Raw genomic sequence first — 25,068 nt, 5'->3', positions numbered from 1 at the left:
GCATTTATTTGGGATACAATTTCTGAGGCTGGTAACTCTAATGAACTTATCCTCTGCAGCAGAGGATGAGAGCCAGTTTCATCATAGCGCTGGATGGTTTTTGCGACTGCACTTCAAGACACTTTCAAAGTTCTTGAAATTGATTGGCTCAAACAAATTAAGGAAAGACATTCTACAAATGAACTTTTAACAAGGCACACCTACATCATGAAGCTGGTTAAGAGAATGCCTAAAGTGACTTTGAATAATCTCACATTTTAAATATATTTTTTGTTTGTTTTAAGACTTTTTTAGTTAGTACATGATTCCATATGTGTTATTTCATAGTTTTGATTTCTTCACTATTATTCTACAATGTAGAAAATAGTAAAATATAAAGAAAAATCTTGGAATGAGTAGGTGTGTCCAAACTTTTGCTGGTACTGTATATGGAGATAGATAAAGAAAAATAGAGATACAAGAGGCAGATAAATAATGTGGAGGAGAATACCGTGACGAGGTGAAGAGGGACCCGTTGACCCCTCCGAAGGTGGACAGAGCAACAGAGATGGGCATGATCCATGACATCACGCCTAGCAGCTTCTCACCAAACGTCTGGAGAGAGAAAGGAAGGAAGGAATAGACGGAGGAATATAGGGAGGATGAGAGGGGAGAAGAGAATATCGTGAAACACACAATTACACATTCAATGAACTGCTACATAGCTACACCACAAGGTTTGATACTTAAACACTTAAAAGTTAAAATTGTAGCATCAGTTGATTGATAATATGGTACAGATATGCCACTCCACTAAGCAGAATTCAAAGTTGAATCTGAATTTAAGGACCATTAACTCTCTGTGACCGACGAGGGGGCGCCAGAGGCCTTTGTTAATACTGTGGTTGAACGCGAATAAACCCAGAGCTGCTTCCTGATCCTGGCAGGACGGTGGGTGGAGCTACTCACTACAGCAACAGCGTTGGAGGCCAGCAGCTCCTGAGGACTCATGGCGGTGACGTAAGCGATGTTGGCAAACACGTACACGAACGTCACCAAGGGGATGGAGATGAAGATAGCACGTGGAAGATTCCTAGAATAGAGAGAGGAATGGAGGGATGGGGAGAAGGGATGGGGGAGGGTATATCATTCATTAGAGACATGTAGGTAATAGGTATCAGTCCAGTTCAGAATAGAGAGAGGGATGGGGAAAAGGTAGACCAAAAAGGTAGACCCTTCATTAAAGACATGTAGGTCTCATTCAATAGGGATCAGTCCAGTTCTCAAATATAATATCAAAATATAGAATTTGGGACACACGCATGGACTAATTGTAGTAAGGCTTTACACATAGGGGTCAACCAGCTCCTCAGTGACGTAGTTGAGGAAGTTCCATCCTCCGTAGGCGAAGGAGCCTTGTAGGAAGGCCAGGGCTATCAGCCCCACGTCGTACTCCTGGAAGGGATCAAAGGCATGGGCTGGCTCCAGCCAATAGTACTCCCCTGGAGGAGTAGAGAGGAACAGAGGGGAAGAAGAGCGAATGAATGGGGTTTAGAATGAGGATTTTATGGTGGTGTAAGGCCTAGATTTTAAAGTGGTGTAGGTCTAGATTTTAGCGTGGTGTAGGTCTAGATTTTAGGGTGGTGTAGGTCTAGATTTTAGGGTGGTGTAGGTCTAGATTTTAGGGTGGTGTAGGTCTAGATTTTAGGGTGGTGTAGGTCTAGATTTTAGGGTGGTGTAGGCCTAGATTTTAGGGTGGTGTAGGTCTAGATTTTAGGGTGGTGTAGGTCTAGATTTTAGGGTGGTGTAGGTCTAGATTTTAGGGTGGTGTAGGTCTAGATTTTAGGGTGGTGTAGGTCTAGATTTTAGGGTGGTGTAGGTCTAGATTTTAGGGTGGTGTAGGTCTAGATTTTAGGGTGGTGTAGGTCTAGATTTTAGGGTGGTGTAGGTCTAGATTTTAGGGTGGTGTAGGTCTAGATTTAGGGTGGTGTAGGTCTAGATTTTAGGGTGGTGTAGGTCTAGATTTTAGGGTGGTGTAGGCCTAGAATTTGTATTTTTTGTGAAATATGTATTTATAAAAATGAAAAACAATTGAATGAGGATTTTTGGGGGATGTGTAGAGATTTTAGCTTTGTGAAATTGGTTCACTACTACTGCCTCTGTTATAGCAATGCAGATTGATAAGGGAGCTGCCAGGTCACACATAGGACATAACAATAAGGATGCAGTGTGTGCATGTGTGTGTGTTTGTGTGTGTGACAGACAGACAGAGTACGCACTATTGGCTTGCACACCATGTCTACTTCCGACCGCGTCTATCTCTGTCCTTTCCTCCTAGTCTCATCTTTTCGTTGTCATGCCAATACGAACAGGTTATGCATCCTTAATCTCTCTTCCTGCCTCCCTCTTTCTTCCTCTCCTTCTTTCTCTGTCATTGTCTGCCTCTTCCCCACCTCTCTCCCTCAGTTTTTGCTCTTACTCTCTCTCTGTCCCCATCTCTCTCTGGTTGGTGATTCTCCCATACTCTCACCCATTGTATTCTTACACCAACACTCAGAATCCCTCTCTCCTCTCTCTGTGTCTACAGCCCTATTCTCACTGTTGTCTCTGTCTGTCTTTCTCATAACTGACCCTCATTAGTGTTATGCTAACTAACCCACAGACACGACTGGGATGAAAACCACCTTAAAACTCTATTAGCTCTGTGAGTTTTATCAGAGGCCCCAGAACTGGAACCTCTTATCTCTGTGAATCGGGAAGCTATGTCTCTATCGCAAACAGCACCCTATTCTCTATGTAGTGCACTACTTTCGATCAGGGCCGTTAGGGCTGTGATGAAAAAAAGTGCACTATATGTGGATTAGGGTGTCATTTGGGACACAGACTTTGAGTCCACAGCGACCCAGACTTTGAGTCCACAGTGACCCAGTGATGGGATGTGTCTTTGTGGTGTCTCTGGACCGAGAGAGAGATGAGAGAGATGGGCAGACTCTGTGGTATGGAGTGTGACACACACACACACACACACACACACACACACACACACACACACACACACACACACACACACACACACACACACACACGCGGTGCCTAGTCCTACCCTTGCAGATCTGCACGATGCCCATGATAATGATGAGAGCCAGGGCCAGCAGCTTGCCGGCTGTGAAGATGTCCTGGACTCTGGTGGCCCATCGCACACTGGAGCAGTTCACCCACGTCAACAAAACTGAAAGAGAGAGAGAGAGAGAGAGAGAGAGAGAGAGGGAGGAAGCGATAGTGTTATAGTGTTATAATTGATTAAATGTGTTTTTATCATTATGCATTTTTGCTGTGGCAATATAAGATAGGGACTTATAATGCCACAAAAGCTTGTTGAATTAAACTGTATTCAATTGTCAATAAAGCTTGGAATTATATTCAACTGAAAGGTTCAATTGTCAATAAAGCTTGAATCAAATTGAACTACAAGAAATATTACACAACAGAGATCAAAACAATACAATTCACGCTGGGCGTTGTGCTCCGTTCATTCATGTCCTCCACTGCTCTCTGCTACATTACACCAGCCAGGCCAGAATAACACAGGAACACAATGGCGAATCCCAGTACAATAAACATAGTAGATTGGAGGAATTCTCACCATAGAATTCTCATCAGCTCAGCAGAGATCTGTTGCTAACAATGCACAAAGGGAGAAGTACACGGCTACACTACATTTCCTTCTGTTGTGTTTTTTTTGAAGGGTTTCCAACAGCGATCGGTGTGAGTGCACGGACACTAGCTAGTGGTCATAGTACTATAAACGGTGACGTAAGGAGAGAGGAATAGAGGGAGCGAGAGAGAGACTGAGAAACAGAAACAGTAGTAGCGGATGGATAGAGAATCGGAAGGAGGGAGAAGAAGGTGTGTGTGTGTGTGCGACGGGAGTTGCACATACACGCAGCTACCGCACGCAGCTACCTTTGCTACCGTCATTGAAATGACGTGCAAACCACGTGGATTCAACCAGTGTGTGCCCAGTGGGGCTGTACTATCACAACGTACTAGGACCCCCCCCCCCCTCTCTCTCCTTGCCTCTCAACTTCTCGGACACATTGACACGTACCACACGCCAAAGGCTCATGGGTCTGAGTTCATCCACAGACACTGACTGGGGTTCAGTGTGTCTGTCCTGCACTCTGTCTCACCTCCACCTTTCTCGTGCTGCAGTTTCTCGTGCTGCACTGTCTCCTGACCCCTCCTGTCTCAGACTCCAGTATTTATGCTGCAGTAGTTTATGTGTCGGGGGGCTAGGGTCAGTTTGTTATATCTGGAGTACTTCTCCTGTCCTATTCGGTGTCCTGTGTGAATCTAAGTGTGCGTTCTCTAATTTTCTCCTTCTCTCTTTCTTTCTCTCTCTCGGAGGACCTGAGCCCTAGGACCATGCCCCAGGACTACCTGACATGATGACTCCTTGCTGTCCCCAGTCCATCTGACCGTGCTGCTGCTCCAGTTTCAACTGTTCTGCCTTATTATTATTCGACCATGCTGGTCATTTATGAACATTTGAACATCTTGGCCATGTTCTGTTATAATCTCCACCCGGCACAGCCAGAAGAGGACTGGCCACCCCACATAGCCTGGTTCCTCTCTAGGTTTCTTCCTAGGTTTTGGCCTTTCTAGGGAGTTTTTCCTAGCCACCGTGCTTCTACACCTGCATTGCTTGCTGTTTGGGGTTTTAGGCTGGGTTTCTGTACAGCACTTTGAGATATCAGCTGATGTACGAAGGGCTATTTAAATAAATTTGATTTGATTTGATTTGCAGTACAGTACATGTCACCATGGTCCCCGCAATGGAATTAACGTCCTGTCCAGGTGGTGTACTTGTACATCAAGCTGCACTATGCCACAGAAACAGGAGATGTATGGGCTGTTCTGGCAGAGCTGCTTCCTTACTGTTGCAAGAGTAAGGAGACCTACTTACTCGGGTAATGTTAGACGTGATGGAAACGATAGGGGCAGCAGGTAGCCTAGCGGTTTAAGAGCGCTGGGCCAGTAACTGAAAGGCCGCTAGTTCAAACTCCCCCAGCCGACGAGGTGAAAAATCTGTTGGTTAACCCGCTCTGCCAGGCACAGATGGAGAGGAGGAGAGGAACAGGGGATGAGAGGAGGGGCTTGTTAGTAGTTGATAGTTGTGAAAGAGTGTATGATGTTTAGAGGTTTGGGGGAAGTCGAGGGGGTAGTGAGAGGAAAGGGGGTAGGGGGCTGTTTGGCCTGATCTGTGGGCATGTTGTCAGCCGGTAACACATAGTTAGTCTGGTCCCAGATCTGTGTGTGCTTTATCCAACTCCTCTGAATATTGTTGTACAATGGAGCGTAAAAAGCACATTAAGTACAAATCATGGATCAGGCTAACAAAATAACAGCTGCAACACACTGTAGACACAACAGTGGTAGTGGTGTGTGGGAGAGCCAGTGTGCTCTATGGGGAGTAAGACTGTGCTGTTTCTGCTCTCTGATTCGGTAAACAGGAAATACAGACAACCACATATGAGTTGAGCTGTGTGTGTGTCGAACCTCATATCTACATTTAAACAACAACTATACGTAACGAAGAACGAACCGTACAGATGTGCTCTCTCTGCAAAGCGGCAAGTGCGTTTGCAATCATTCCAGTAACAATAACATACGTAATGGAAAACACCGGTGACATTTCTGCAAAATGCCCCTGTCAGTGCAGTCATATCCACTTGGCAGCACCTGTGCTACAGGGCAGGGGCACATTTTAATCAGCCCTACTGTGGGCTGTCTCATACTCTCATTTTTCAAAACAGCATGAATCCCACTCCTCTCTGTTCTACATGTGGTCAGGCTAAGAGGAACGTATACTGGTTAACACCTGGGAAACCGGGCGCGTTCTGAGAACCCGAGCCAATCTCAGCTGTTTGTAAGCTGAGTACACACTGGGATCTGAGGAACTCCATAACCAGGCACCAACTCCAGGCCACGGAGACAGAGAGAGGGGAGGAGCTGGCTGGTGGCACGTTTCTGAACCCGGTGACACTTTCCTAAAGTATGCCCATGGCTGCAGCACGAGTCCCCAGTGACCAATGAATGGTTAGTGGTTGTGTGTTTACAAAAACAGGAGTGTGGGGGGGGGGGGGGGGCAGTTAATATATATATATATATATATACTGTATTGCAGTTTTTGTTTTTGTTTTTTTGTGTATAGTCAGAATAAGTGATTGCACAGCACCATTCAGGTACTGGAAACACATACACCCTCACAAAAAACATCCCCATACCTGCTATAGATTGTATATTGATTTTCTAGGGCATATGTGATAGAAAACAGACAGCAAGGACGTCTGGACTCTCACGACTCTTCTTAGACACATGAAACCTCTTGTAGAACACAAACCTACAGAATATCTCGGACACCCTCCCTCCCCAAGACACAGTCAGCCAGTCACAGATCGAGAGTGTACTGTACGTTCAGGGGCAGTAAGAAACAACAACAGAAAACAGAGATGGAGGAAGGGCAGAAAAAGGGAGAGAGGGAAGAGGGGGATGAAAAAGAGGAATTGTAATAAGGGTTCAGCTATCAGAGTATACTGCTCTATGGGCAACATGGGCAACAAGACAGATACAGGTACATGCCATATAAAGTGGGTACTGTAGACGTGAATGGTGACACTAAAGAACAGTTTCCCAAACTGTTAATCAGTCGCTCAAGTAACAATTGACCAATTGATAAGATCTTCTTAGAAAACACTGATTTGAAGATGATTATTAAACTGTTCTTAGGTTTTTTTTTTAAAGATTTAACAGACAGAAGACAAAGGATATTTGGGAGGTTGTTTGCTTTTTCACAAACTAGCTTCACACTGTTCATGTTCCCTCTCTCTGTTCCCTTTGTCGCTATGACTCTCTGTCTCTGTCTCTCTCTCACTCCCCATCTCTCTCCCCATCTCTCTCTCTCTCTCTCTCTCTCCCCATCTTTCTGTCTCTCTCTCTCTTTCTCCCCGTCCCGCTCTCTCCCTCTCCCTCTCCATCTCTTTCCCTCTCTCTCTCCCTCTTTCCCTCTCTCTCCCTCTCTCTCTCTCCCTCTCTCTCTCTCTCCCTCTCTCTCTCCCTCTCTCTCTCTCTCCCTCTCTCTCTCCCTCTCTCTCTCCCTCTCTCTCTCTCTCCCTCTCTCTCTCCCTCTCTCTTACTTTTCCCACATATGATTCACGACATGTAGCCTATTAAAACAATTGGGCACCTAAGAATCTAACGTTAGCAACAAACCAAAGACATTTCTATAAAGTGGCTTTTAGTTGCCTGGCTTGGTAGATTCAGCTATCCTAAATCCATTCTTAAACGGATGTTTCTTTGTGTGCACAAAATAGAGCAGGTAACGTTGCTACTTGGACCAGACTGCTATTTAAATGAGCTACAAGTTTGAAATCGGACAACAACAATAGAATGTTCATGATTTAATGCATGCCAAAGCCGGTAAGATGAAAGGAGACATTAATACCGAGGGGTTGGCAGCAATTTTAAACATAATACCGCAACGATTACTAGGTCAGTTGGAGGAAATAAAAGTACAACACCTTTCAGATATAAAGAAAAGTCTGCAACAAAAATTTGGCGTCAAAACGCCCCTTTTAGAAAGGTGTAGCTGTCTCTCTCTGACTGTCTGAGCACTGCTTGTGGTATTTGGGCAGCGTGTGTGAAGTTTTCAGAGGGTTCCGGCACTACGACTCTCAGAGTGGAGCAAACACAAGTATCCGTTTGTCTTAAAACACTCTCCCACTTTGCTACCTTCTTTTACCCACTCTCTTCCTTACATGCTCTTTGACCCTGGGTGAAGAGAAAAAAGGGCAGAAGGAGGAAGTGAGAGAGAGAGAGAGAGAGAGAGAGAGAGAGAGAGAGAGAGAGAGAGAGAGAGAGAGAAAAGGACAGACAGAACCTCACAAAGTCGTTCCCTTCTTTTTGCCCTTCACGCTCATTCACAGATCTGCTATGATTGGATAGTTGAAAGCTCTAAGGCGTAAACCAGGTGTAGCTACTGCTGGCACCTATCCCATATTCTTAGATTTGTGAAAGAACAGTCTGTTGATGTTTCATTCCTCTTTCTTTCTTTTGTCCTTTTCCCGCCCTTTCCACTCTTCTATCTCTCTCTCTTTCACATCCATGTGTGACTTTACCCATGGTCAGAGAACTCGGATCATGGCCAAAACACCAAGTGGCGCTACTACAACACAAACAAAGAATCTTTAGCATGCAGAGAGTTGACAAAAGTGTGTCTACAGGATAACTCATTAAAGTTGTCAAAGTTTAAAGAGTTTTTCAGACTTTCAGTAATTGTTGCACAGCTGAAAGTCCCTCCCTCCCTCCCCACCATCTCCCTCTCCCTCCAGGATATAGGGTACTCACGTAGGCAGACGGCGGCCAGCAGGCGCAGTCCGTTCTCCGGGGGGAAGCAAGTTGGGAAGAGGGGCTGTAGGACGTAGTTGGAGAAGGTGAGGGCGATGACTGCCTGGTTGGTGGGGTAGATCACCAGCACCGCGATCCACAGACGCAGGAACCTAGAGGAGAAGGAGGGAGGGAGAGATGGAGGCAGAGGGGTCAATTAGGGTTATGAACGGCATTTAGACACTGACGTACGTACGCACACACACATACACACACACATACACACACACACACACACACACACACACACACACACACACACACACACACACACACACACACACACACACACACACACACACACACACACACACACACACACACACTCACTAGCTTCAGGTCAGAGTGTGGTAACACATAATTGTATTAATGGGGCAGAGTCTACACTTAGAAGAATACAGGTTATTCACTTAGAATGTGTGTGTGTGTGTGTGTATGTGTGTGTGTGTGTGTATGTGTGTGTGTTAGGGAGGGGGCAATGGGGAGTTGAGATTTAGCTGACTAGAGAGGAGGCCACATTAGGACATGGTTTTTCCACAAATTCTCCACAAGCTTATGGAGAGAGCATTACGCGTCGCTGCGTCCACCTTGTTAGCCTGGTTGTCCCTCACAACGAATGTGTGTGTGTGTTTATGCGTGTGTGTGAGCGAGTGTTGCGCTAATGTATGTCTGTGTTTCTATATATGTGTGTGTGTGTGTGTGTGAACAAATGTTCACAAAGCAATAAGTCTGTAAGATTAAAGAAAAGCCCCAAAGCTGAGCCATCAGTAAAGGACTTTATTTGCTAACACTGCGGATAGCGTGTCATCACGACTGTATGTCACCACCACTACCAAGTGTGGCCCCTGGAATGCTTGGCCCTGCACCGCTGGGGTGAGTGGGCACCTGTGGAGAGTCTCCGTGGAAGAGTCCACTCCCCCCGGGAACACGGGGGTGTCCTTATCGACACCCTCCTCCTACTCCTATACAGTACACCATCCAAACAAACACTCATTGATTGTAGCTTGGTATCACAGAGAGAAGGAAACAGGGAAACAGTATGCGCCCCGAAAAACTTCAAACCAAAACATCTGAGGCACTTGGAGGAAACAGTTCGAGACCATTTCTAACATACCAAACAAAGCCTTCAAACAGAGAATATCAGTTGGTTCTGGGTAGAATATCATGTTTCATTGTATATTTCTCATTGATGTATTGATGTCTATAATGGGACACTAACAATAGTCTGAGGTGCTGTTTTGTCTGGGTGGATTCCTATCTGAAAATATCCATGTATCCATGAGACTTTTACAAGACAAGGTCAAAACTTAATCTGAGTGTGTTTACCGTCTGGGAGAACACTATGAACACACAGACAGTCTTCAATCAATGTGTACAAAGGTTTGATGATATGTTCTGGGTAGAAGTTGTCAGAGAAGATAAGAGGGTGAGTGAGTGACACAGAGAGAGAGAGAGAGAGAGAGAGAGAGAGAGAGAGAGAGAGAGAGAGAGAGAGAGACATCCTCCTCCATGCTTCACGGTAGGAACCACACATGCAGAGATCATACATTCACCTACTCTGCGTCTCACAAAGACAAGGGGTTGGAACCAAAAATCTCAAATTTGGACTCATCAGACCAAAGGACATTTTTCCACTGGTCTAATGTCCATTGTTTGTGTTTCTTGGCCCAAGCAACTCTCTTCTGAACCATGAAGGTCTGATTCACGCAGTCTCCTCTGAACAGTTGATGTTGAGATGTGTCTGTTACTTGAACTCTGTGAAGCATTTATTTGGGCTGCAATTTCTGAGGCTGGTAACTCTAATGAACTTGTCCTCTGCAGCAGAGGTAATTCTCTTCCTTTCTTGTGGTGGTCCTCATGAGAGCCAGTTTCATCATAGTGCTTGATGGTTTTTGAGACTGCACTGGAAGAAACTTTCAAAGTTCTTGACATTTTCCGGATTGACTGACCTTCATGTCTTAAAGTAATGATGGACTCTCGTTTCTCTTTGCTCATTTGAGCTGTTCTTGCCACAATATGGACTTGGTCTTTTACCTTCTGTATACCAATCATAACTTGTTACAAAACAACTGATTGGCTCAAACACATTAAGAAGGAAAGAAATTCCACAAATGAACTTATAACAAGGCACACCTGTTAATTGAAATGCTTTCCAGTTGACGACCTCATGAAGCTGGTTGAGAAAATGCCAAGAGTGTGCAAAGCAGTCATCAAGGCAAAGGGTGGCTACTTTGAAGAATCTAACATATATTTTTGATGTCTTCACTATTATTCTACAATGTAGAAAATAGTACAAATAAATAAAAACCCTGGAATGAGTAGGTGTGTCCAAACTTTTGACTGGTACTGTATGCTGTGGGTTAAAGGTCACCAAACACCACAGCTCTAGTCACTCACCCTGCCAGTCCTCCGAAGATGTCCTTGACGTATGAATAGTCTCCCCCTGACTTGGGGATGGTGACACCCAGCTCGGCGTAGCACAGCGCTCCGATGGCCGTGATTATGCCGGTGACAATCCACACGATCAGCGCCAGACCCACTGAGCTAGCATTCTCCATCACGCCCTTAGGGCTGACAAAGATCCCAGAGCCGATGATATTACCTGGGATAGAGAGAAGAAGAGGGGGATGGTTATTCATGTGACACAAACAGTTATTTGAAACACTGAAGAGAAAGGGGAACGATTATTAGTGTGACACCAGTGTCATTCATAAGCTGGAAGAGCTGTAGGGGGGTTGGAACATTTTAAGTGAGAGAACATCTGACTTGCCTAGCTAAATAAATGTTAAATGAATTAAATTTAAAAAATCTCTTCCACCAGCTCATGATGAGGGGAGAGGGGGCCGTTATCGACGGGACACCAGCATCTGTCACAGAATGCAATCAGGAGCTCAATTGGGGGGAGTGGAACAGAGTGAACACAATGGAGAGGGATTCTAATCAATATATGCAACAAAAGCACAGTTCCAACTCCTACAGAATCCCTATTCCAACCATGAGTGTAATCTACACTGAATATACAAAACATTTGGTACACCTGCTCCTTCCATGACATAGACTGACCGGGTGAATCCAGGTGAAAGCTATGATCCCTTAACGATGTCACTTGATGGCTGACGTTTTACATGCTCCTAACCACCTGTGCTATTTTGTTAGTTTTTACTTATTTTGTACATAATGTTGCTGCCACCATCTCTTATGACCGAAAATAACTTCTGGACATCAGAACAGTGATTACTCACCACGAACTGGAAGAAGCTTTTTCCTTTAACCCGTCCAACGAGAAGGATATACTGCTCTCCCCGGAACAGGCCCAAATCCCCGTCATTTGCGTGAAGAAAAGACGAAGGAAAAGGGGGCGTGTGGTAAGACGAGGGGTGGGGGGTGTGTGTCTTTTTGTCAATAACAGCTGGTGCGCGATGTCTAATATTAAAGAAGTCTCGAGGTATTGCTCTCCTGAGGTAGAGTACCTTATGATAAGCTGTAGACCACACTATCTACCAAGAGAGTTCTCATCTATATTATTCGTAGCTGTCTATTTGTCACCATAGACCGATGCTGGAACTAAGACCGCACTCAACCAACTCTATAAGGCCACAAGCAAACAAGAAAATGCTCATCCAGAAGCGGCGCTCCTAGTGGCCGGACACTTCAATGCAGGCAAACTTAAATCAGTTTTACTACATTTTTACCTGTATGTCACATGTGCAACCAGAGGTGAAAAAAACTCTAGACCATCTTTACTCCACACACCGAGATGCATACAAAGTTCTCCCCCACCCTCCATTTGGCCTATATGACGATAATTCTATCCTCCTGATTCTTGCTTACAAGCAAAAACTAAAGCAGGAAATACCTGTGACTCGCTCAATACGGAAGTAGTCAGATGATGAGGATGTTTCGCTACATTACTGTTTTGCTAGCACAGACCAATGGCATTGAGGAGTATACCACCTCAGTCATCAGCTTCATCAATAAGTGCATCAACGATGTCGTCCCCACAGTGACCTACGTACATATCCCAACCAGAAGCCATGGATTACAGGCAACATCTGCATCCAGCTAAAGGCTAGAGCTTCCGCTTTCAAGGAGCGGGACACTAATCCGGACATATATAAGAAATGCCCTCAGACGGACCATCTAACAAGACAAGCATCAATACAGGATTAAGATTGAATCCTACTACACCGGCTCTGACAATTGTCGGATGTGGCAGGGCTTGAAAACTATTACGGATGACAAAGGGAAACACACACGCGAGCTGCCCAGCAACGTGAGCCTACCAGACGAGCTAAATGCATTTTATGCTCGCTTTGAGGCAAGCAACACTGAAGCCTGCACGAGAGCACCAGCTGTTCTGGATGACGGTGTGATAACGCATTCGGTAGCTGATGTGAGCAAGACCTTTAAACAGGTCAACATTCACAAAGCCGCGGGGCCAGACAGATTACCAGGACATGTCCTCAAAGCATGCACAGACCGATTGGCAAGTGTCTTCACTGACATTCAACCTCTCCCTGATCGAGTCTGTAATACCTACATGTTTCAAGCAGACCACGAAGGTAACCTGCCTAAATGATTACCACCCCATAGCACTCACGTCGGTAGCCATGAAATGCTTTGAAAGGCTGGTCATGGCTCACATCAACAGAATCCTCCCGGATACCCTAGTACCACTCCAATTCACTTACTGCCCCAACAGATCCACAGATGACGCAATCTCAATCATACAACACACTTCCCTTTCCCAACTGGACAAAAGGAACACCTATGTGAGAATGCTGTTCATTGACTACAGCTCAGCGTTCAACACCATAGTGCCCATGAAGCTCATCACTAAGCTAAGGACCCTGGGACTAAACACCTCCCTCTGCAACTGGATCCTGGACAACTGGATCGTTGTTGCCAAGACAACAACGTCTCCCTCAATGTGAGCAAGACAAAGGAGCTGATTGTGGACAACAGGAAAAGGTGGGCCAAACAGGCCCCCATTAACATCGACGGGGCTGTAGTAAAGTGGGTAGAGAGTTTCAAGTTCCTTGGTGTCCACATCACCAACAAACTATCATGGTCCAAACACACCAATATAGTCGTGAAGAGTGCAAGACATAACCTTTTCCCCCTCAGGAGACTGAAAAGATTTGGCATGGGTCCCCAGATCCTCAAAAAGTTAAACATCGAGAGCATCCTGACCGGTCGGATCACCGCCTGGTATGGCAACTGCTTGGCATCTGACCGTAAGACGCTACAGAGGTACAGCCCAGTACATCACTGGGGCCAAGCTTCCTGCCATCCAGGACTTATATAATAGGCGGTGTCAGAGGAAAGCCCATAAAATTGTCAGAGACTCCAGTCACCCAAGTCATAGACTGTTCTCTCTGCTACCACATGGTAAGCAGTACCGGAGTGCCAAGTCTAGGTCCAAGAGGCTTCTGAACAGCTTCTACCCCCAAACCATAAGACTGCTGAACAATTAATCAAATGGCCACTGGCCTTTTTACATTTACACCCCCATTTGTTTTGTACACTGCTGCTACTCGCTGTTAATTATCTATACATAGTCACTTCACCCCTACCGCACACTGACTCGGTACCGGTACCCCCTGTATATAGCCTCGTTATTGTTATATTATTGTGTTACGGGCTCGGGAGAGACGAAGGTTGAAAGTCATGCGTCCTCCGATACACAACCCAACCAAGCCGCACTGCCTCTTAACAGAGCGCTCATCCAACCCGGAAGCCAGCCGCACCAATGTGTCGGAGGAAACGCCGTGCACCTGGCAACCTTGGTTAGCGCGCACTGCGCCCAGCCCGCCACAGGAGTCGCTGGTGCACGATGAGACAGGGACATCCCCTACCAGCCAAGCCCTCCCTAACCCGGACGACGCTAGGCCAATTGTGCGTCGCCCCACGGACCTCCCGGTCGTGGCCGGTTACAACAGAGCCTGGGCGCGATCCCTGGGACTCTGATGGCACAGCTGGCGCTACAGTACAGCGCCCTTAACCACTGCGCCACCCGGGAGGCCCCTTTGTGTTACTTTTTATAATTTTTTACTTTCATTTATTTGGTAAATATTTTCTTAACCCTTCTTGAACTGCACTGTTGGTTAAGGGCTTGTAAGTAAGCATTTCATGGTAAGGTCTACACTTGTTGTATTTGGCACATGTGACAAATAAAATTTGATTTGATAAATCCACTTCAATCAGTGTAGACGAAGGGGAGGAGACAGGTTAAAGAAGGATTTTTAAGCCATGAGACAGTTGAGAAATGGATTATGTAGGTGTGCCATTCAGAGGGTGAATGGGCAAGACAAAAGATTTAAGTGCCTTTGAATGGGGTGTGGTAGTAGGTGTCAGGCGCACTGGTTTGTGCCAAGAACTCTGGGGGTGCAATGGGGGCGCAACTAAATATTAGGAAGGTATTCCTAATGTTTTTAACACTCAGTGTATATCACTGAGAGACCACCCACTGGGCACACACTGGTTGAATAAACATTGTTCACACGTCATTTCAATAAAAGGACGTTAAACCAATGTGGAATATACATTGAATTGACATCTGTGCCCAGTGGGAATACTGTGTTACCATACCCATGGGGAAGAATAAGCTTTGCACCAGAGGCCGTTAAGGCCCCTCATTGCTCCGCCTCTCAGTTCTAATGAGAGAGTGTGGAAAGAGGAGGAGAGAAAAACAGAACAATGGGAGATTAATATGGGTGTAGTGCAAAATGGATGAGAGGGAAAAAAAATGGGGGCAGAGAGAAAATTGGACGAAGGAGACAGACAGACAGAGAGCAAGAGAGAGACAGCGAGACATAGAGAGATAAACAGAGAGACAGAGAGAGAGAAAATTTTGTTTTAAAAGCAATGAGCAGACCCTCCAGCAGACAGAGTGGGAACGCAATGTGCTGAGTTAGCACTGAGGATGAGGAGTCATGGAGAGAGATACTGAGGGAGAGAGAGAGAGAGTGAGCGAGAGAGAGGGGTGGGGGGGGGGTTACAGAGTACAATGAGGAATGAGAGGCCCGTGTGTATGAGTGTGTACTAGGGAGGAGCCAAAACTACATCTGAACATCAGAACAATGCCCTGACAGCCTCTATAAGCATCAGACTGTCAGTCAGTTTATAGAGCAAGGAAACATGAAAGAGACTGCGTGTGTGCCTGTATGCGTGTGTGTGTGTGTTTCTGGTTCAGACAGGTTCACTACTCGTGCCCCATCAAAGATCTGACAAAGCAGTAGGGATCAGAGGTCGGGGGTTGAGAATCAGAAAGCTGACTGATTGGCTCATAAACATTGACAGCCAATAGGGCTTCAGGGCCAAAGGTTATATGTTAGAGCTTGCAGTCGGATCTGAGTGTGGAGAATTTAAAGTTCAAAGTCAAAGATATTGATACCGATCTGTTTGAGATTTTAATGTGCTAGTGGTGTAGTTTGATAAGGTGTTGCGTGTCTCTGTGTGTGTGTGTGTCTACGCGCGCATGTTTTAACACACATATGTTCTCTTTCACTTCAGCATTTCTCCACACGTGCAGTACCAGTCAAAAGTTTGGACACACCTACTCATTAATTTTTTTATTATTTTTTTAAACTATTTTCTAGATTGTAGAATAATAAATGAATCAAAACTATGAAATAACACACATGGAATCATGTAGTAACCAAAAAAGTGTTTAACAAATCAAAATGTATTTAAGATTTTAGATTCTTCAAAGTAGCCACCCTTTTGCCTTGATGAAAGCTTTGCACACTCTTGTCATTCTCTCAACCAGCTTCATAAGGTAGTCATGAGGGCTTTATAAATACATTTGATTGATTGATTAACAGGTGTGCCTTGTTAAAAGTTAATTTGTGGAATTTCTTACCTTCTTACAGCGTTTGAGCCAATCAGTTGTGTTGTGACAAGCTTGGGGTGGTATACAGAATATAGACCTATTTGGTAAAAGACCAAGTCCATATTACGGCAAGAACAGCTCAAATAAGCAAAGAGAAACAACAGTTTATGACATGAAATTCAGTCAATCCGGAAAATGTCAAGAACTTTGAAAGTTTCTTCAAGTGGGCTCCCGAGTGTTGCAGCGGTCTAAGGCACTGCATCTCAGTGCTAGCGGCTTCACTACAGACCCTGGTTTGATTCCGGGCTGTATGACAATTGTCCGTGTTTGGGAGTTCCATAGGGTGGTGCACAATTTTCCCAGCAGCGTTAGGGTTTGGCCGGGGTAGCCCGTCATTGTAAATAAGAATGTCTTCTGAACTGATTTGCCTAGTTAAATAAAGGTTCAATTAAAATAAAGGTTAAATTGCAGTCACAAAAACCATCAAGAGCTGTGATGAAGCTGTCTCTCATGAGGACCGCCACAGGAAAGGAAGACCCAGAGTTACCTCTGCTGCAGAGGACAAGTTCATTAGAGTTACCAGCCTCAGAAATTGCAACCCAAATAAATGCTTCACAGAGTTCCAGTAACAGACACATCTCAACATCAACTGTTCAGAGGAGACAGCGTGAATCAGGCCTTCATGACACCAATAAGAAGAAGAGACTTGCTTGGGCCAAGAAACACGAGCAGTGGACATTAGATCGTTTTAAATCTGTCCTTTGGTATGATGAGTCCAAATTTGAGATTTTTGATTCCGACCACGCCGAGTCTTTGTGAGACGCAGAGCAGGTGAACGGATGATCTCTGTATTTGTGGTTCCCACCGTGAAGCATGGAGGAGGAGGTGTGATGGTGTAATGGTGCTTTGCTGGTGACACTGTCTGTGATTTATTTAGAATTCAAGGCACACTTAACCAGAATGGCTACCACAGCATTCTGCAGCACTACGCCATCCCATCTGTTTTGCGTGTTTGTGGGACTATCATTTATTTTTCAACAGGACACACCTCCAGGTTGTGTAAGGGCTATTTGACCAAGAAGGAGAGTGTTGGAGTGCTGCATCAGATGACCTGGCCTCCACAATCACCTGACCGCAACCCAACTGAGAAGGTTTGGGATGAGTTAGACAGCAGTGACAGAAAAGTAGCCAACAATTGCTCAGCATATGTGGGAACTCATTGGAACTGGAAAAGCATTCCAGGTGAAGCTGGTTGAGAGAATGCCAAAGCTTTGACCAAAGCTTTCATCAAGGTGGCTACATTAAAGAATCACAAATATAAAATATATTTTGATATGTTTAACACTTTTTTTGGTTACTACATGATTCCTTATGTGTTATTTCATAGTGTTGGCGTCTTCACTACTATTCTACAATGTAGAAAATAGTAAAAATGAAGAAAAACCCTTGAATGCGTAGGTGTGTCCAAATTTTTGACTGGTACTGTATGTACATATCACATGTGCAGTGTCTAGCCTAAACCCCTCTCCTGTATTATTCCGTAGCAAGGTTACCTTAGTGGGTGAAAGGTAAAAGCACGATAAATCTCAACCTCGACAAAAGCAAGTGACTGCTCCAAGATAGCTGACTCCCGTGGTCTTTGGTACTCCGCTGTATGAGCAGTGACTGTGTCAGCTTTATAATGCATCAGTTCAGCAACTTTGTGTGTAACACCGATGATAAGACAATGAGGAGACTGGGTTAGGTTGTAGTGTCACTGGTGAGCTGGTGAGAGCAGTGTAAAAGAGACTGGTTTAGACTGGTTAAACTATGGTACACCTTATCTGTGGGATGAGCTTCTAGTTTCCTTATTCAGACTGTGTGTGTGTCTGTGTGTGAGAGTGAAGGGTGCTGACTGAAGTGGAACACACATGCATACACGCTTACACACACACACACACACAACGATTCACACACGCGCACACACACTTACGTTTCCTATTCTCACTTTCGCCCTGCTTCCCCTTTGTGTGAATTGTACTGGAAACACAACAATGCACACACACACTCCCTCACACACATACGCACCCACACACATTTCTTGTTCTCTCTGTCTACCTGCTTCCACTTCCTGCTTCCTGTTCTCACTTTCCCCCTGGTCCCCTTTGTGTGAACTGTACGAGAAAGAAACATCCCTGACACACTCTGACACAATGCTCCAGAACGGGTGGTTTTTCCTCTCTCCTCTTCCCTCTTCCCCTCCTCTCGTCCTACCTCTGATGCCAGGGCTGCGATTGTCCACCCTTCTCCAAAGTGGGCACTTGCACACTCCCGTGATGGATTTAAAAGTGTAGGATTGGTGCAAACGTTGGCTGGAGGTAGTTTCCGCCATTGTTAAATCTATGACGGGGAGTGTGCAACCGCACACGTCTTGAAAAGGGTGGATCATCTCTGGAAGCACCAGAGCAGGTAAGAGCCAAACCCAACGTGTGTCATCTCCAGGAGAATATAGCCAAAACATCACTGGCCTTAAAACGAAGCTACGGTAGTAGGCCTAAAGCTCAGACAAAGCCGTTCAAGTCATGGACGAGGCTTACTTACTCGGACAATGGCTGCATCCCAAATGCACCCTATTCCCTACATAGTGCACTACTTTATTTGGAATAGGGTCCCATTTGGGACGCAACCATTGTCTACTTCAGCTTTCTGATTCCCTTTTCAGGAACAATGTGCTGTGTAGTGTAGTGCCTACTCAGGCTTTTGCACATGAAATGTAATGATACATAGAGTGTCAGCAGCAGTGTACTACTACGGTGTAGTTTCGGGGAGATCGCTGATGATTGGTGTCAAAGTTGGACGTCTATCCATGAGGACTTCAGGAAATGCCTTCGAAATCGGCCACTAGTGGCAACAGTGAGCACTATCACCATCAAGTGGGCTTGGGTTTTGCTAGGGTGTTGTGGACGGGCGTCGCGTCATCCCATGACTCTGGATCAGAAGGTTGCGTGTTCGGTCGTGGACACTGTTCTTTATTTTTATTTGACCCTATCCAAAACCTTAACCCTTGCTTTAAACATTTGGAATGACTGCCTTAACTTTACCCTTAACTTCTACATTTGATGTTCGGAGAAATAGAACAATACAGAGCAGCAGGAACAACAACAAAAAACGCTTTCAAATTTTACGTTTGGAGAACGTGGATGAACGTCTAATTCTGTAGTGAGAGCTTGTTGGTAGTTTTGCATTTTCCCCATTAATGGTTGAGTTTAGGATCGGGGCCAACTACTGCTTGGACACTGTCCAACACTGTCCAACCTCTCTAGTTCCACCAAATCTGCAAAAGTTCACTTCTGATCCCAGCTTTGCGTGGAGGAGGGGAGGGGCAGGGGGGGGGGGGCTGAAGAAGGGGGTGGAGGTGGACTTGAAGGAAAATAGGTGTACCTTAAACTCATAAAGAACTCCCTCAGCCCACTTTGAGGAAACTGAGCGAAGCAGACAGAGAACAAAGGGAAGAGTTTGAACATGGCAGTTTGAGTTCAGTGATCTGACGATAAGGCCTCTCACGTGAGATAGGAGGAGAGATCAGGGTCATTTTCATTTGGCAACAAACGTACAGAAGAAAACAGGGAGGGGCACTGTCTGAACATATCCAATAAGAAACGTCCCTTTTTGTATTATGTTGCAAAACCTTTTGCTATGGTGTAAATAAAAATTAAAAATTAAATTATTTCACCTTTATTTAACCAGGTAAGCCAGTTGAGAACAAGTTCTCATTTACAGCTGCGACCTGCCCAAGATAAAGCAAAGCAGTGCTACAAAAACTACAACACAGAGTTACACATCAACAAACGTACAGTCAATAACACAAAGTAAAATAAAAAAAGAAAGATCTATGTGCAGTGTGTAAAAAATGTAGAAGAGTAGGGAGGTAGGCAATAAATAGGCCATAGAGGCGAAAATGATTCAAATGTAGCATTAATACTGGAGTGATATATGTGCAGATAATGATGTGCAAGTAGAGATACTGGGGTGCAAAAGAGCAAAAGGGTAAGTAATAATATGGGGATGAGGAAGTTGGGTGTGCTATTTACGGATGGGCTGTGTACAGGTACAGTGATCGGTAAGCTGCTCTGATAGCTGATGCTTAAAGTTAGAGAGGAAGATATAAGACTCCAGCTTCAGAGATTTTTGCAATTCGTTCCAGTCATTGGCAGCAGAGAACTGGAAGGAGAGGCGGCCAAAGCAGGTGTTGGCTTTGGGGATGACCAGTGCAATATACCTGCTGGAGCGCTTGCTACAGGTGGGTGTTGCTATGGTGACCAGTGAGCTGAGATAAGGCGAAGCTTTACCTAGCAAAGACTTATGGATGACCTGGAGCCAGTGGGTTTGGCAACGGATATGTAGTGAGGGCCAGCCAACGAGAGCATAGAGGTCGCAGTGGTGGGTAGTATATGGGGCTTGGTGATAAAACGGATGGCACTGTGATAGATTACATCCAGTTTGCTGAGTATAGTGTTGGGGGCTATTTTGTAAATGACATCGCCGAAGTCAAGGATCGGTAGGGTAGTCAGTTTTACGAGGGTATGTTTGGCGGCATGAGTGAAGGAGGCTTTGTTGCGGAATAGGAAGCCGATTCTAGATTACATTTTGGATTGGAGATGCTTAATATGAGTCTGGAAGGAGAGTTTACAGTCTAACCAGACACCTAGATATTTATAGTTCACATATTATAGATATTTATAGTCCGCATATTCTAGATGTCTACAGAATGGTGTTGTCTGCGTAGAGGTGGATCAGAGAATCGCCAGCAGCAAGAGCGGCATCATTCATATATACAGAGAAAAGAGTCGGCCCAAGAATTGAACCTTCATGAGGTAGTCACCTGGAATGCATTTAAATTAACAGGTGTGCCTTGTTATAAGTTCATTTGTGGAATTTCTTTCCTTCTTAAAGCGTTTGAGCCAATCAGTTGTGTTGTGACAAGGTAGGGGTGGTATACAGAAGATAGCCCTATTTGGTAAAAGACCATGTCCATATTTTGGCAAGAAGAGCTCAACTAAGCAAAGAGAAATGACAGTCCATCATTACTTTAAGATATGAAGGTCAGTCAAAATGTCAAGAACTTTTAAAGTTTCTTCAAGTGCAGTCGCAAAACCCATTATGCTCTATGATGAAACGGTCTCTCCTGAGGACAGCCACCGGAAAGGAAGACCCAGAGTTACCTCTGCTGCAGAGGATAAATTCATTAGAGTTACCAGCCTCAGAAATTGCAGCCGAAGTAAATACTTCACGGAGTTCAAGTAACAGACACATCTCAACATCAACTGTTTAGAGGAGACTGCGTGAAACATGGTCGAATTGCTGAAAAGAAGCCACTACTAAAGGACACCAATAATAAGAAGAGACTTGCTTGGGCCAAGAAACACGAGCAATGGACATTAGACAGGTGGAAATCTGTCCTTTGGTCTGAACAGTCTAAATTTGAGATTTTTGGTTCCAACCGCCGTGTCTTTGTGAGATGCAGAGTAGGTGAATGGATGATCTCTGCATGTGTGGTTCCCACCGTGAAGCATGAAGGAGGAGGTGTGATGGTGTGGGGGTGCTTTGCTGGTGACACTGTCCGTGATTTATTTTGAATTCAAGGCATACTTAACCAGCATGGCTACCACAGCATTCTGCAGCGATACACCATCACATCTTGTTTGCACTTAGTGGGACTATCATGTGATTTTCAACAGGACAATGAACCAACACACCTCCTGGCTGTGTAAGGGCTATTTGACCAAGAAGGAGAGTGATAGAGTGCTGCATCAGATGACCTGGCCTCCAGAATCACCTGACCTCAAACCAATTGAGATGGTTTGGGATGAGTTGGACCCCAGAGTGAAGGAAATGCAGCCAACAAGTGCTCAGCATATGTGGGAACTCCTTCAAGACTGTTGGAAAAGCATTCCAGGTGAAGCTGGTTGAGAGAATGCCAAGAGTGTACAAAGCTGCCATCAAGGAGAAAGGGTACCTACTTTGAAGATTCATTTTGAATTGTTTAACACTTTTTTGGTTACTACATGATTCCATATGTGTTATTTCATAGTGTTGATGTCTTCACTAGTATTCTACAATGTAGTAAATTGTAAATAAAGAAAAATCCTTGAATGAGTAGGTGTGTCCAAACTGTTGACTGTACTGTATGTAAATGTAATGTTTCCGTTTTTTTATTTTTTATTTTTTAAATAAATTAGCAAAGATTTCAAAAAAAAAAAACGTTGTCATTATGGGGTAGTGTGTGTAGATTGATGAGGAAAATATGTTAAATAGATTTTAGAATAAGGCTGTAACCTAACAAAATGTGGAAAAAAGTCAAGGTCTCTTTATACTTTTGTAGCTCTGGTGATCAGATTTAGTGTCCAGATTTAGAAATTATACATAGAGTAGTTCGCTGGTTACATCGGGTTTCCAATTCTACTGGTAACGTGGGTGTAAATAACTTGCATTTACAAAAAAGGTCAGTTCAGTCATCTTCATTTACAGTAATGATGGGGATAATGTCATGACAGTTTCGGTTTGCGCTGAAGATCAAAGAGATTTTCAAACCACCTCACAGAGAGATAAAGAATGACTGTCAACTGCTGAAGTGATGCAATAGGCATCAATGATAATTAGCCTTAATTAGAAGCTTAAACACCTACATTATAAGTTGAAAGTGATCCATAACTAGTAATAGAGTAGGTGACCTTATGCTACTTAATAACCCAAACCTTGTTCTAGTCTTTATATAAATCCGACTGCAAACCAACTCTCAGCAAACCTGAGCAGCAGTGGTCAGTTACATTTTCTACTAGGCCTATTCATAATTCCCACACAATCAAACCTTTGCAAATATACATCAAAATTAGGACATTATCTATACCCATTTTTATTTTTTTTTACTTACCAACAATAATTCCGCACGCGCTCACAAGACCGATCTCTTTCTTCAGAGCCACCCCTCCTTCTCCGGACTCTTTCCCGGACTCGGGGCCAGCATCCCCGCCAGACGCCGCTGAACATCCTCGTTGCCTTGGTCCGTCCGTCATTTTGTTGATAAGAGTTGTTCAGTCCTCGTTGACACTTGCTGCTGCAGCTGTACCTGTGGTCGCTCTCAGTTGACAGCTAAAGAGCGCTTGGAAACAGGGGCTCAATTTGCGCTTTGGTAAGACAGCACAACACACCTCACCCAAAGTTGCCGAAGATGATCGGATACAAGTTATTTTGACTTGTTGCTGTATACTGGTTTGGCAATTCAACCTTTAAAAAAAAATCGAATGGAGATTTCAGATGTTATGGGCACCGCACTACACAAATGGTTAATTTATATATACAAAAAGTCAGTGCACTTACACTTTATGTAAACTTTGTTTTTAGCTCTGTATCATCATCATGTTTCTGTTGTCCAGAATACCAATGTATTTGTTGTTATAATGTTGCACTCGTGCGCTGCTTGCGCACTAACGAATTTTGTCAAATAAAAACACATATGCCTAGTTTGCGCTGCGGGCAACCACAACAAAACATTAGATGAGATAGCTTTCTATCTCGACTAGCACATTTGTGATTTCATTGTGCTATATTTTCACTGTTTGACGTCTTATTAAACATGTCTACGCAAACAAGTTACACGTATTCAATAGTACATTTAGTGAACAAGAATTGCGTGTTCCAGTGACATACTGCGAAAGAAACCTCCTGTCACAAAACAATAGCGTTCACTGCTTCCTTGTTTCCAGGCGAGAGCTCGAGAGACCCGACTAAAGCATCCTTTTTTTTTAACTCACAAACAAAACTGGTTGAAAACCACACGGCTGTGTCTTCTTATCCCAAAATCGACCCTCAATAAAAATGTCCTTTCTGGTCTTCAGACACGAGCTGGATCCTTGATGCTTCGGTTTGACTCAGCAGTGAGCAAGATATTGGGTACATATACATATCCCTTCATTTGAGTACAGTAGGACCGCCCCTTTACCGCACTAGCCCGCTCCTCTTCTCGCCACCACTATTTCCTGAGCTTGTTTTCTTCCTTCAGTTCAGCCTGTTCCATATACCCAAACCCTCCTCCCCCATATTCAAGCAATCAGCTGTTCCTCGACCCACCTCTGCTCCGTACAGTACACCACCATACCCCCCCCCCCCCCCAAAACACACAGCAAACGTAGTACTACACTGTCTCTCCCTCTCACTCATAGGTCTTCGTCAAGGTGCAACCTAAGTCTAAGTGTAGCATGTTCACTTGCACCTCTTGTGGAGTGAATTTTTCTGACTTCAGGGTGATGAAATTCCACTATGACCTTGTCATTGCACACACAGACTACACACACCATGCACACGCAGACACACAACACACCATGCACACGCAGAATGCAATTCTTGTGTTTCCAGCAGGTATCTTTGGATTTGCTGACGTGCTGCTCTTTGTATCCTTGATTATACGCGGTGTGTGTGTGTGTTTGTCTATCAGACCTGAGCAGAAAATAGTTGTCTTTTTCAGTTTATAAAAAAAAAAAAAAACTGTTCAACTCCTTGAGGTTGTCGAATATAGTTTATATATTGGGCTACCATCGGCTACAGCTGATGACAGAAACAAGTATTTACAGTTTTATTACAGACACAATAACAGTTTAATGTTTTTTATTTATGATTTTTGTAATTTAACCTTTTTCTTATTTAACTAGGCAAGTCAGTTGCCTACCAAAAGGCAAAAGGCCTCCTGCGGGGACGGGGCCTGGGATAAAAAAAATATTATTGTTACTGAGAATGCAAACAGTACCAAAATATGGATATTAAGTGTCAAAAAGAAA

At 44.5% G+C, this 25,068-nt stretch overlaps 1 protein-coding gene across 1 annotated transcript in view; it reads right to left on the bottom strand.

The window, feature by feature from the left end:
* LOC109896962 (large neutral amino acids transporter small subunit 2) overlaps nt 1-24,280 on the bottom strand; it is a 32,128-nt gene extending 7,848 nt beyond the window's left edge. The window contains exons 1-8 of the mRNA XM_020491437.2: nt 23,615-24,280; nt 23,169-23,521; nt 10,822-11,026; nt 8,386-8,537; nt 3,083-3,208; nt 1,328-1,481; nt 949-1,072; nt 491-594 (exon numbers count right to left, since the gene is read on the bottom strand). Coding sequence (XP_020347026.1) covers nt 491-594; nt 949-1,072; nt 1,328-1,481; nt 3,083-3,208; nt 8,386-8,537; nt 10,822-11,026; nt 23,169-23,310 — 1,007 coding nt within the window. The 5' untranslated portion in view covers nt 23,311-23,521; nt 23,615-24,280. The remainder of the gene's footprint in view (nt 1-490; nt 595-948; nt 1,073-1,327; nt 1,482-3,082; nt 3,209-8,385; nt 8,538-10,821; nt 11,027-23,168; nt 23,522-23,614) is intronic.
* Between the last annotated feature and the right edge of the window lie 788 nt (nt 24,281-25,068).

This window comes from Oncorhynchus kisutch, linkage group LG9, assembly GCF_002021735.2.
Source record: "Oncorhynchus kisutch isolate 150728-3 linkage group LG9, Okis_V2, whole genome shotgun sequence".
Classification (NCBI taxonomy): domain Eukaryota; kingdom Metazoa; phylum Chordata; class Actinopteri; order Salmoniformes; family Salmonidae; genus Oncorhynchus; species Oncorhynchus kisutch.
This window is presented reverse-complemented; position numbering and strand designations above follow the sequence as displayed.